The following is a 14,840-nucleotide window of genomic DNA, read 5'->3' on the forward strand; positions in this document are numbered from 1 at the left end:
ACTTTTGGAGGGGGGAGGACAAATATGACACATTATGGAAAGTATCACGCCCACACTTCCATAGTGAAAGACCACTGGCCTGTGTACACTCAAACATTTCCGTGATTTACAATGAATGCACATAGACCTGTATCTAGGCAACTGGCTCTTACAAAATTGGCACATCCACCAAATAATCATACTCCTGCATTTCATGTGATTCATTGTAGACTGACAACAATAATTCCCAATCCCTGCACAGGTGCTTGTGCTCAACATGCTGAATTCAACATGCTGTGAGAAATAGTGAAGCCCTCACTGGCACAGTGCATCAATCTTAGGTCAAAGATCCAGCTTGAGTGCTATGCTGATAATCAACAGTTTTGTTGGAATGGCTTTCCGCTTAGTGAGAAGATTCTAATACTTATTTCCCCAAAAGGTGTGAGCAACTAGGAGCATCAGCATTGTCATTCTACCCTGGAATATGCATGACCAACAAGTCAAAATTGAAATGTGTATGAACATGATGATTTCTCTATGAATTATTGCTGCTAAAACGGGGGAGCTATTTCGACCGTCAGGTCGCTTGTTATTTAATTTTATTTGTATCTGTGACTATATGTAATACTATGCTTGAATGCAACTCAGTATAAGATATTTGTGAAGTCGATCTATTTACACTGATGTGTGGCTTAATGGTTACCGTGACCGCCCAGCATCTTTGTGATTGTGGTTTCGAATCCCTTGGTCAGTTGCACGCACATCAATAAAAAACAAAAAGACTACACACTTCCACTTGCTAGGCTTGTGGCATTCATTGGTGCGAATAAGGCGTCCAGTCAGAGAGGATGTAAAACTGTAGGTCCTGTGTGTTACCCATGCAGAACTCAACTAATATATCTCGGATTACTGGACATAAATAACTGTAGTATTTATACTAGTCGTTCGACTATAAATGACTGGTTCATTACACACACCAAAATGCAAGAATGTAATTTGCAGATGTATCAATAGACTGGCGCAGTTTTATTTAAACTACAAAAACAAATTAATCATCCCGACCGCGCCAGTCTAATGTATCAAATGCGTGGCGTGAATCTAATCTAAAAACGCAAATAAATCACCCAGGGGAACGTAAATACACTGTTTTGTTATTAGATGATGTAATGTTTGACAAGCAGTACACAAATGATTGTATGTGAAAACCAATTATTTGGTATCACCCCTATTCTGCTGCGTTGATTATTGTAGCCCTCCCTGACTACCTCCCACTAGCTCACTCTATGTACATGTAATTTCTGACCAGTCTCCTAAATATGAAAATAATTTCAATAATTATAACACAATAACACTGTGATATAATGTGATAGCTGTAATAGTTAAAATGAAGGAACATGCTACATGAATATACGTATCAGCGCTTCTAATACCATCCAGCCATAGCCATAACCACTTAAGGCGTAAAGACAACAGTTACTGCCCATATGTACCAATTGAAAGAAAACAAACAGGTACAATGCAACAGGAGAGACAACCGTTTTTGTAACCTCTGTTGTCATGAAGTAGTTGCAGTGTACTGTATTTGATGTATCCCGAAGCCAGTGCACTTAAGCCTCTATTCTTATGTTCTTAAATAAAATAGACAATCATATGTTATATATTGAGTATTTTATTTGCGTTATTTATTCTTATACCAGTCTAAGGGGCTAATCTGCACTGGCTCGGAAGGTTGTAAATGATTAGCTAGTTTGAATTTGCATAACAATACTGACAATGAACGTGCATTTAACGCCACAAGTTTTTTTGTTTTTTTAGCCAACCAGAATTCATCTTCCGAGCCAGTGCAGATCAGCCGAGTCTAAGGGTTACAATAACAACACTGTACGCGTCTTTATACGACTGGAAGTGATAACAAGTAACGTAATAATTTAATTAGGTAACACGCTTGAAGCTTATACATAATCATTACTAACACCAGCCAGGAGACCACACACCACCAAAATTCACGGGGTCACCAGCTGGGTCAAAAACTCGGTTTACTGGTGGAACTAGATGTTCACGGTATTCATCCAAGCGATGACGTAATTCTTCTACTTTGTTTGGATATTCTTCCGCGAGATTGTTTCTTTCCTCGGGATCATCTGCATTGAAAAACAAACATCAGAATGAGTAGAATACATTACGTAACATCATTCACACAATATACAAACAATTTCAAACTTTTAGATATCACGGGAAATGTGTTTTGGAAGTGGCTATGTGCATACAACCTTAAGTCAAGGCAAATAATTGTAAATGATTACTTTCTTCTGTAACTGCATACAAGTGTTTTTTTACAAGTATGCAAATACAAATGGGACAATTCTTCAAAATATCCTGATTGATTGATTGAATATTTGTCCTGGCACTATTTCTGCTCTTTAGAAAAAAACAAACATAACCACACTATACTATACAATGTGCAAGACCACATGAGCAACCTAAACTGCGTTAATCATACCTATGATATTGAACAAGTATGTCACGTTTGATGGGGGTGGTTCATTTCCAGTTGGAGGAATGGGAATCCCGCTTATAGGTTCGTCTCCATAGTTGTACCAATCATCTAAAATACCAATACATTGACATACATTAGATTATGCAATTAATATTGACATACATAAACTGCAAATTCATTACCTTCAGTGTGCACACTATGGCAACCATACAGTAATCTTTCTGCATATTGAATCCTATGAGTTATCAATAAAATACTATTTATGTATTTACCTGATCTGTTCAACATTCGAAATGGATACAATAAATCTGGATGTCCTGTAATCAATTTATAATCCCCGACCCTAGAAACAATTGAAACACCAGTCAGAACAAGATTGCATGGAACATAATATTGTTATCATCTGGCCGACAATAGATATAATCGTTATAAATATTCGTCCGTAAGCTTTACGAACCACAAATAGAAGCACAATATGTGTATGTCAATTACGTGTATGTTTTGAGCATACGCATCGCCAATGACACACGTGATGGCGTTACAAACACCTCAATATACGACGCTTGCACATACACGAGTACACACTTAACAAATAGGCAACACAGTCTCTCACTGTATGCGTCATTGTTAAGAATTGTAGCCAACGGGTTGTAAATTATGGGTCATCAACGTGGTATATTATACAAAGATCCCATCTTGTATATGTTTACGAACTAAATTTGAACATAGTTATAGACGCGTGAATTGTATTAACGCTTACCTGATGGCAGCACCGGGGGACAGCTCATTATCATCGATATTATATACAAATTCTGTTCTTGGCGATGGTTTACCTTTTGAGATTGTCTTCCACAAATCCATACCGTCAATATCACACTCTGTCAAGTACAATACAATGCAGATTATAGAAGCTATAGTTAATTCACCATGCGATTGAATGTATTTTGAAATAGTTTTAAACTCTCTTACCAGTTTTAGCCCCAGCCAATTCAATTATTGTTTTATGTAAATCGACAATGTGCATCAACCTGATGTACGAAACAAATGGAAATTAACATACGTTACAACTCCAAGCTCTGAGGACAACAAATTTTAATTTGATCTACCAGGAATTCAATGTCAGTCGGCTTACGAGCCGTGTCACTTTATAGATAATATAAGTTGGATTCACAGTGTAATGCCACACTCCTGCGATATTTTAATCTCGAAATGTTAATAATGGAAACACATATCCACACACTTGTACACATTTATACTAACAGAACAAGTTGAACTTGATTGTCCACCAAAAACCCTGTGTGTACGTCAGATAATTCATATATTTGACATCGACTCAGGCTTGTGACCCTCGTATTGGTCAATATATATTAACGAATATACTTCACATTATCCTTCACTTGACCGATCTGTGACATCATACTATTATCTTGTATGGTCGCTATGTGGAAGAATATGAAGTTCGCCATGAAGTTCGTCTAGAACCATCCAAAAACCATCCAACAAAAGATACAAATAAGGGGGAGGGGTTTGACATTTTATTTAGGTATTTCTAATTTTATTAACATTGGACCATCAATATATATACCAAAATATATACAGGTCTTCTGAAGTGCCTATCAAGTATTACGTTTTATATTGCCACTGACCCCTACTACCAAATTCAATATTTTTTAACAAACTTGTTTTACACAAAATAGCCCTACAATATAAACAACGTGATACTACCGGGCAAGCAGTAAATATAGCTTACACCATAGTTTTAAATATTGCAAATGGTGGCATATTTAGAAAACGTTAAATCAGTCGTGAGCAACACTGTGATTAACTACCAGTAACTTACTCGTTATTTACGTATCCGGTATTCTTCAACATACTCCCATGGAAAAATGTTGGTACACGAGTAGCGCCTTCAAACAGTGTTGCAATATTTCCCCGTAATGGCCAATTTGATCCAGACTCAGATGCTAACGCTCCATTCTGTATGAATGAACATTGTGTCATGAAGAATCAATCGAAGTGGACACATATTAAACATGTTTAATGACTAAACACATTGAAATTGCAACAGCCGAAATTAACTAATACTTACGTCAGATGTGAATATAAATAGCGTATCTTCCCACATTCCACGTGTCTTCAACGCATCCACCAAAAGGCCAATTGAATTGTCCATTACAGACAACTTTCCTGAAGAAGTGAGATAATATAATGTTTTTTCTATTTAAACCCAGATAATAATGTTATTGGTTCATTTACAACTTATGACATTTTTTGTAGTTAGAAAAAAAAATAGCGAACCTGAAATATATAAGTCACATAGGATGGGGTGCAGTTGTTATGTTAATAAAATCTTTAAATTGTATTTCGGGTAATTCAAAAATACAAAAATCTTAAATGTATTGTTTCATTGCAGAATGAAATGATTCATTGAAATGTTGTTTCTATATGTTAAAAAATGTATGAACGTTTATTCCATTATCCAAACCTAAATATGTAAATTAATTATGGCTGACATATAGATGACAGAGTAAACGGTAAACATATTAATTACATTATCATGGCCGCTATTTTGCTAATTAGGTAAATTGTAACAGAGTAACATCACTCACATTCTGACTCAGAACAGCCCGGAGACTTTATACTACAAACAATTGTTTTGTCTTTAATTTTTGTTTTACAATACTAGACAAATGCTTGTATTTGATTAAGATTCAATATTTTAGTGTCCCTAGATACGAAGTTTAAATTATACATACCATAAAATTTCCTTTGTCGATCATCTTCGATATCGGAATACAAATCTTCATATTCCTGGGGTACCTAGGGAACAACCACACATACACGTAATTAATAGAATCTATTATTGTACAGTTTATTTCTATTGTCTTATGTAGTGGATTATAAAGTATATCTCTATTGTTTCTGTGATGGATTGTAAAGTTTATCTCTATTGTTTCTGTGATGGATTGTAAAGTTTATCTCTATTGTTTCTGTGGTGGATTGTAAAGTTTATCTCTATTGTTTCTGGGTGGTTTGTAAAGTTTATCTCTATTGTCTTCTGTGGTGGATTGTAAAGTTTATCTCTATTGTTTCTGGGTGGTTTGTAAAGTTTATCTCTATTGTCTTCTGTGGTGGTTTGTAAAGTTTATCTCTATTGTATTCAGTGGTGAATTGTAAAGTTTATCTCAAATGTCTATTATTGGAATGTTTATCTCTATTGTCTTCTGTGGTGGATTGAAAAGTTTATCTCTATTGTCTTCTGTGGTGGATTGAAAAGTTTATCTCTATTGTCTTCTGTGGTGGATTGAAAAGTTTATCTCTATTGTCTTCTGTGGTGGATTGAAAAGTTTATCTCTATTGTCTTCTGTGGTGGATTGAAAAGTTTATCTCTATTGTCTTCTGTGGTGGATTGAAAAATTTATCTCTATTGTCTTCTGTGGTGGATTGAAATGTTTATCTCTATTGTCTTCTGTGGTGGATTGTAAAGTTTTTCTCTATTGTCTTCTGTGGTGGATTGAAAAGTTTATCTCTATTGTCTTCTGTGGTGGGTTGTAAAGTTTATCTCTATTGTCTTCTGTGGTGGATTGAAAAGTTTATCTCTATTGTCTTCTGTGGTGGATTGAAAAGTTTATCTCTATTGTCTTCTGTGGTGGATTGTAAAGTTTATCTCTATTGTATTCAGTGGTGAATTGTAAAGTTTATCTCAAATGTCTATTATTGGAATGTTTATCTCTATTGTCTTCTGTGGTGGATTGAAAAGTTTATCTCTATTGTCTTCTGTGGTGGATTGAAAAGTTTATCTCTATTGTCTTCTGTGGTGGATTGAAAAGTTTATCTCTATTGTTTCTGTGGTGGATTGTAAAGTTTATCTCTATTGTCTTCTGTGGTGGATTGAAAAGTTTATCTCTATTGTCTTCTGTGGTGGGTTGTAAAGTTTATCTCTATTGTTTCTGTGGTGGATTGTAAAGTTTATCTCTATTGTCTTCTGTGGTGAACTGAAAAGTTTATCTTCAAAATCTTCTGTGGTGGGTTGTAAAGTTTATCTCTATTGTTTCTGTGGTGGATTGTAAAGTTTATCTCTATTGTCTTCTGTGGTGGATTGAAAAGTTGATCTCTATTGTCTTCTGTGGTGGATTGAAAAGTTTATCTCTATTGTTTCTGTGATGGATTGTAAAGTTTATCTCTATTGTCTTCTGTGGTGGATTGAAAAGTTTATCTCTATTGTCTTCTGTGGTGGGTTGTAAAGTTTATCTCTATTGTTTTTGTGGTGGATTGTAAAGTTTATCTCTATTGTCTTCTGTGGTGAACTGAAAAGTTTATCTTCAAAATCTTCTGTGGTGGGTTGTAAAGTTTATCTCTATTGTTTCTGTGGTGGATTGTAAAGTTTATCTCTATTGTCTTCTGTGGTGGATTGAAAAGTTGATCTCTAGTGTCTTCTGTGGTGAATTGAAAAGTTTATCTCTATTGTCTTCTGTGGTGGGTTGTAAAGTTTATCTCTATTGTCTTCTGTGGTGGATTGAACAGTTTATCTCTATTGTCGTCTTTAGTGGATTGTAAAGTTTATCTCTATTGTCTTCTATGGTGGGCTGTCTTCTGTGATGGGTTGTAAAGTTTATCTCTATTGTTTCTGTGGTGGATTGTAAAGTTTATCTCTATTGTCTTCTGTGGTGGATTGAAAAGTTTATCTCTATTGTCTTCAGTGGTGAATTGTAAAGTTTATCTCAAATGTCTATTATTGGAATGTTTATCTCTATTGTCTTCTGTGGCGGGTTGTCCAAAATTGCTTAATTTATTCTAGTATATCTAATTCTTAATTGTTGTACCATTGTCGATAGTCTACTGTATACCAAAATAATAAGTGAGTTACCTCAAGAAACTTTCCAGATAAGGCCATACTGAATTCCAGAAACAGTGGATATTCCTTGTAATGTCCCATTACTATATCTACTGCTCTTTCAGCTAGCATGAACTTTAGAGAAGCAAAAATAAGACGTCAGTACAATTTAAAATGTATCACAAGACAAATTAAGAGAAAGTAATTTTTTTTATATATTCTTGTACAACCCGAAATTGCCAAAATATGCGCTCTTTGGCGTTGCTACCCAAACGTTGCTAACAAATGTTAAAAATAATCAAGCCGAACAACCTTAAGTTGATGGTAAAATAGTGCAGTGATGTTCCATTTTATGCAATGCATTATGAACTAAGTCAATTTAAAGTAGCAAATGTATTAAAACAATTTAATGTATGGTTGGAGACTAAAAGATGCTACGTAGAGCGTGTTTGGACTAAAGATAGATGATTGCAATGAGAAATTCCCGATTTGGAGCGGGTTGAAACAGATTAAATTGGTTTAGATTTTAGATTGGATAGGTTCGGTGCTGACATTGTTATACTCATTCCGGGAGCTGACAACATCCGGGAGCTTAAAATCAAGGTATGAAGCAAGTTTGACTTTTTGTAGTTGTACATTAGCAAACCACGTGTTATATAAATTCGTCGCCGTGACCAAAGTTTGTAACCAAGAAGACAAAACACTGATACTCACTGGAAGATAAGTGTCACTTTCTTGTACCACTCCGGTGTTGTCGCGGAAATCATACCCCGGAGCTGAAAGGAGAAAATGAATTCCCAATCAAACACTTCATACAAATTAATCTTCAAAGAAAGAACTGAAGATGTGATAGAACAATATATGCACTATATTGGCATCCAAATATACCCTTACAAAATCTCTCTTAGTAGAATATGACCATGTTATAACAATGAGAGAATAAGATCTAATAAAAAAATGTCAGAATTCTTGATAGAATTTATGAAGAAAAAAACGTACTGTAAGCCAACAGTGCTACAATTGTGGAAGTGAAACTAATTAAAAATGACGAAACACATTGGAAAATTATATTTTGGACTTTGACGTTTTGACTCAATACTTGTTAAAAACAAACACTGTTTCGCTATTGTATTTTTGAAGATTGTGAATTTGCTCCGACTTTACAACAGTTGCATATTATAGTTCGCAGTTCAATACTATTTTTCACATACTTTATTGTACTTACCAATTATATTCTCTTTAGAATATAGGGTAGTTCCCAATGTCAGCCAACCATAAAAAGAGTCAAAACCACGTTTATTTGGAAGATACTCTTCCTTACAGAATCCTAAATGCCACCTACGAATAGAAACGTGTCACATATTATTGATTGAACTGATGAACTGGTAACAGGGTTTAGCACAATCTGAAATAATTGTATTATCACTATTCTTATATCATCTACCAAGGATTGTGACAGTGGTCGTCAAATCTTCCTTTCAGAATTGCTTACCACATTGATCTTCAATTTGGTTTGTAACAGTTATGTACCGAGTCTATTGAAATTTGTGAAACATCTAATGATTGGCCACGTAGTTTGGCTGTCCTTTTGAATGTTCTACAAATGAAAGAGCCCCATTACATATTTCCCATTGGGTAAGAGATTTAAGAGATTTTTTATGCATCATTTGTTTAGCTTTTGACATTAACAATGCGGTCTTTTAAATCGGTTCAAGATGGCAATATAATCTTAGTGGTCGATTGACTTTTGTCGTCGGGTGGGATTCTCTTTTTCTTCAGAAGCACCTAGCTTAGTGCATTAACGTTTGGAGAAGCAGTTTAATTAGTCATATGCCATTTTGCCTTAGAAACTTACAACAATTAACATTTAGAATTATAATAAGGTTTGGATCATTATTATTAATATTATCATTGAGATTCCTATGTGGTAATAGCTACACATTTAACTAGCAGAAGATTGAACAGATATGTCAATTGAAGTGATTTTGTATTTTGATTTAGCAATTGCAATTGTACACTTGTGCATTACCCAAACTTTTCAACTGATGTGTTCTGCAATCTACTTACTTTCCCACTAGGTGAGTTAGATACCCCACATCTTTCAACATTTCTGGCAACGTCTTAAGATCTAATGAAAGCCCGTCAGCTTCAAGGTTGAGCAGCATTTGATGCTGTAAATAACAAGAAAAAACAAAAGGATGCCACGTGTTTATACTTTATAGAATCCATAGATGTATTTATTATTCTATAATAAATCGAAAATGAAAATGTGATAAAAATTGACATTTATTTGTGTATTTTCATGTATTTTCAATATTAAAGAACATTTTAAGATGCCTACCAGTCGAACATTGGTCACAAAACAAATGATAAAACTATTTAATTAATAAATTCAACAGCTTCACTATTCATCTGTTGTTATGCAAATTAGTATATATCCCAGTTCTGACATCAAAATTATCACTCAAATGAGTTTTACTCATCATATTCCTTCACTTTTTTCAGGGATTGTAGATATGGTGAATACGAACGATACATCACCATCATTTTTTTGTTGAATTCACTCATTCAAATAATTTGGCTGAATGTATCAACATGTCTTAGTGAAAACACAGAAATGGAAATTTAAAAACAAAACAAAAACATAAATATTTCATCAAGCGTAAGACTAACGAGTAATTAGTGTTAAATATGAACTTTCATATAAAATATCTAGTTATAGTCCAACTATCTACTAATGAATAGTGTGAAAACGTCTTCTACATATACAGCATGGTAATTCAACATTATTCAGGCTATTTTATGTCACCCTTTTGCCGTCTATTTTCAGGCACGATGACCCTTGTTCTAACGATGTATGGATAGTATACACCAGGACATAGACAAACAGAAAATGTGGAATACAGATAATTATGTTCCAACAAAAAAATACCTGTCTTTGAATTTTGAACGGATAATAACCCGTAAGTAGAGCAGCTCTTGATCTGAAGAGTGAAACATATATACACAAATAATTAGACAGACGTACGGATGATTCGTTGCGATGTTGTACAGATCCAAGATTTATACCTGAAGCAATTAACCGACGTTTATAATATGATGTAAGTATATACACACGTTGATAATGAAATTTACTGTACATTTTATAACTAAATTCCAGTAACATTAATGGTGTTGTCACTTACGGTGTACACGCAGGCTGGACGTATGATTGGTTGAATATGACGCCATCAGCGGCGAGTTGATTGAGGATAGGCATCTTGATATCCGCATTGTGCCATCCTACGTCATTCCACCCTAGATCCTCTGCTAGTATTAACACAATGTGTGGTTGTTTACCTACCAATAAAACATATGAAGGAATTTAAAAGTGTAACACTGGAACACAGATCAAACATTACAACCAATGCCTGTTTTGAGTTTGTTGAAGATTATTTTATTCTACAAAATATGTGGTTCGCGTAGTCAATGTTTGCACATTGATAATTCTAATCAATGAGTTGTAATACTAAATCATAACACAGATATTGTTTTGTATGTATAATTTGTGAACGTGACTATGTTTTGGCAATTATTGTTCATGATCATTGCATCATAGTGAAAATAATATTTCCAACCGTCGATCTAAAACACAAGAATTGACAAAACAACCCACAAGAACAAAATAAAACAACTGACAAGTACACCACATACGTAGTCAAATCAGTAAGAGAAAGATTCAGTTCATAGTACTTAATGCACTCAGTTCTTATGCCGTGTCGTCATTACCACCAGGTAGTACAATTTGAGCAATTTTGAATGATGGTTTATATAATTCGACATGTATTTTAGTACATGAAAAGTGTTACATAATAGCTTGTTTAATAACCAAGTCATGCATTGGTCTTCTTATATACTTTGACTAAAATACCAAAACAATTTTGAGAATGGTAAGTCAATAAGCTCGTTGTGGTCATACCAGGTTGTAGTTTACCTGCACATTCGGGCGTGGCATTGTGCCCTGTAGCACCTTGCATGTATAATTGTTTTTCACTCTCAGTGCCAAACTTGCACATTTTTCATTGAACAAAATCAGGGCAATCCCGCATGGTTTCAAATGGTTGTCCATTAGCGCATTGTTCAAGGTTGTCATCCAATCAAATTGTGATATTAGAAAGTCATGTGAGGCATTATTACATGAATTGAAATGTTTATCACATGCAGTTATGAGTGTTGCATGATGTAGTAAAGTTACATGACGCCATTTTTTAAAAAAACAATTTTTGAAACTCATTTCACGCAACTCAAATGATTTTGATTAAACATTCGCATACTGACGCGATCACGCATGAGGTAAACTAGTCAGCTTCAATGTAATTGGTGTTATTGATCATTTTCTTGAAATATACTCTTTGCATGTGATATTAGAAGAACATACCACGTGTATTTTCTATTGTTTCAAGGTGGCGGACAATATATAGAAAACCGCATTTAAATTGTTTACAATTAATGTTATAAATAATAAATGTTAAAGCGGAGAGTCGTCACCTGAGCATGCGTCAGATGGTCATAGCGTGTCATTGTTTACAAACAAGCGTCTACCCATGAACCTTTGTGTTTTTATCATATACCTCGTATTGCCCGGCCTTGTAACGCTATGGGAATCCCGATGCGCGAGCCATGCAATAATTTTCCATATCACGCCCTGGCCCCGTTTACCATATTTGGCAAACGCGTCTATTTCCTGGAACTACTTTCTGTATCCAGTCCATAAAGGTTTTATCAAATACCTTATATGAAAAAGTCTTTAGTTATGTTATTTTTCGCTCGTCTGGCCCAAAAGAAAACATATCACATCGATTTCATCCGGATTTCGGGCTTTTTTACTGGCGCGGATTTATACGGAGGATTCTAAACGACTCAAACGCATCAACATCTCTCACACAAATTATAGACAAGGGAATGTCACCAAATATATCCGCAAATTACGTTTTAATGAAACAGCAAGAGAACGTAAATGTATAACAAGATTTTAACTGTAATAAATACGAACTCATTATAAACTTTCTTTCTTAAGAATGAACACTACAGTCCAGTTAAGTTGGTCATTTACTGACCGTCCGACAACTGACGTTTTCTTGGAGCTGATGTTGTAGCCACAGACAGAGACATGTTGATTTCACAGTTGTTAAAAACCGTAGTCGGTGAACGAGGAACAATTGCTTGACAAGAAGCAGTTTGGTTTACAGTTCCAGATTCTGGCGTAGCTCAACTAAGAATATCTGAAATGCGCCGATGATCTTCCGTTGAGAGACAGTATCGTCACAGTAAGCTGGCATCGGTGTCGCTGGGTGTATCCAGCAACACCGATGCCTGCTGAATGCGAGTATCGTAGTGCTGTAAACTTGACACGTTTTTGTGACCGGTTATATTTATGATTGGTTGCGGTTGAATGCCGGCTTTCGTCAGGGTAATAATGAGTCCAACTGGTCTTTCAGTATATTTCCCATCCAAAGAATAATATCGTCAGCCGTTATTGAAGCGCGTTGTTTGTAAACAGAAAGTAGTTCCAGGAAATAGACGCGTTTACAAAATATGGTAAACGGGGCCTGGGCGTGATATGGACAATTATTGCATGGCTCGCGCATCGGGATTCCTATAGCGTTACGAGGCCGGGCAATACGAGGTATATGATAAACTAGTTTATTATATAAAAAATAATAATTTGCAAAGCCGAAAATTATTATTTTTTAGCAAATTTTTATTGAATTAAAGATGCATATTACCCACTCCGAAATCGTTCGTATAGCTTTATTGGGTTCTGGAATTATTATGTAAAATATTTAACAGTATGGATTACACGGTATGAATATTTAACGCGAATTACAGGTAATACTAGTAAAACACTAGTTTGCACTAGACGTTAACATTTCAATTTTCTCCAATGCATTCGAATTCTGGCGATTGTTTTTGAAATGTATTCTAACACGTCTGTATTCACATCAGTTTCGGATTACGATCACTACTGAGCTATAAATATGACATGAGCATATAATTGTGAGTTGGGTGTATAGCACAAATATTGAAAACAGTACTTTTCCACCAAAGTGGTAGTCTTATAATGCTCACCTGACGCTTCCGCCCGACCAAAATAATTGGCGAAGTCGGCATGGCCAAAAGCGATATGAGGCCGTACATATGACTCATTTTCTTTACATTTCAGAACACTCCCCCACGGATTTAATACATATTAATTGAGAGAATGGATACAAATTATGTATACGTCTTACCTGATTCGACAACAATCACCTGCAATATAAATATAAATATAGTGTTTGTGACATTGTTGTACATCATTATGGGAATAATGTAACATTAGGGGGAATATTCTTTTGCTCTGGGTTCTCCACAGGGGGGAATCTCGTCTTGTCTCTCTATCGCGTCCCCTTGAGGTACGGGATCGGGAAAGTCACTTAAACTTTACAGTCAAATAGACGCATACAACAAAATACGTTTCAACTCTCGTCTTACTCGGTCAGTCGAGCACTCTGTAAGACACAGCGCCCTAGGGAAAAATCCCCAAGACTATCACAAGGCTGACCCAAGACTCTGTCCCAAGACTGCGTCAAGACTGCCCATAGAGTGCGTCTGTCGTAGTGTTTTCGCCAAGACCATCTAAAACAACTTTATTCATTTTCAAAACCTTAACCAATTACAAAGCAGATTAAAGACTCTAGGGCGTAACCTTCAATCATAAAGCCAATCACACTAAGTACTGAACACGTCATATCTTTTGATTAATCGTTCACTACATTAGTAACTGCGAATACCAACTGTCAGAATTAATAGTCCGGATAGCGACGGTTATATCGTAATTAGTTCCAAATCACTGAGTCGAGTTCCGTCCAGGACCTCGCCTGCCTAAACGATGACAGACGTAACACAGCCATTCGCTAGTAATCAGCTAAATAAGTCGATCAACAGATACGTGCAAACAATTTCATCATACTTACACACACCAGTGCTACCAATACTAAACAGGTTAAACGCATCTTTAGTAAAACTGTATCTCACTTCGAGCAATATACAAATATCTGCCGCGTCCTGGTATTGTAACTGGAAATACGTCAAACGATATGCTTAAATACTTTTGTAATCGGAAACATCAAACGGGAGCCAATAGAAAAAGATGTATTTGTTCACTACGCTTTTTTGGAATGATTGATTATGCGAATATAACTGCCATCAACAATGTATGGTCCAAGCTATTTAAAAATTGCTTCATGCGGTTTCCACAAATAACTAATGGATGTCAAATTGGTATATTTTATTGAATTCATATACAATTAATAACTGATACCAAATTGTTATATCCCGCTCATACTACACTATAGGTTGATATTACTACAAAATAATACCATAGCAAATTATCAATGTAAATTTGCGCATCAATGTCCTGAAAGCACAGCTGTGTAAATTGACAGAACAGACACGACTGACTCACATCGTGATAACAACAATGCTTTTATGCCATAAAGTATTTGTGGTGAA

At 35.3% G+C, this 14,840-nt stretch overlaps 1 protein-coding gene across 1 annotated transcript; it reads right to left on the reverse strand.

Annotated features, from left to right (window-relative positions):
- Positions 1-1,628: 1,628 nt before the first annotated feature.
- LOC100367284 (arylsulfatase B-like) lies at positions 1,629-14,392 on the reverse strand. Its single transcript, XM_002739659.4, has 16 exons — positions 14,303-14,392; positions 13,580-13,598; positions 10,496-10,649; positions 10,243-10,294; positions 9,378-9,481; positions 8,536-8,648; positions 8,025-8,086; positions 7,344-7,445; positions 5,233-5,296; positions 4,566-4,663; positions 4,317-4,453; positions 3,446-3,504; positions 3,237-3,354; positions 2,749-2,819; positions 2,480-2,584; positions 1,629-2,120 (listed from the first exon to the last, which is right to left on the reverse strand). The coding sequence occupies exons 1-16, from the start codon at positions 14,339-14,341 to the stop codon at positions 1,948-1,950; spliced, it is 1,470 nt and encodes a 489-aa protein (XP_002739705.1). The 5' UTR covers positions 14,342-14,392; the 3' UTR covers positions 1,629-1,947.
- Between the last annotated feature and the right edge of the window lie 448 nt (positions 14,393-14,840).

Source organism: Saccoglossus kowalevskii, chromosome 9, assembly GCF_978046115.1.
Source record: "Saccoglossus kowalevskii chromosome 9, keSacKowa6.1, whole genome shotgun sequence".
NCBI lineage: Eukaryota > Metazoa > Hemichordata > Enteropneusta > Harrimaniidae > Saccoglossus > Saccoglossus kowalevskii.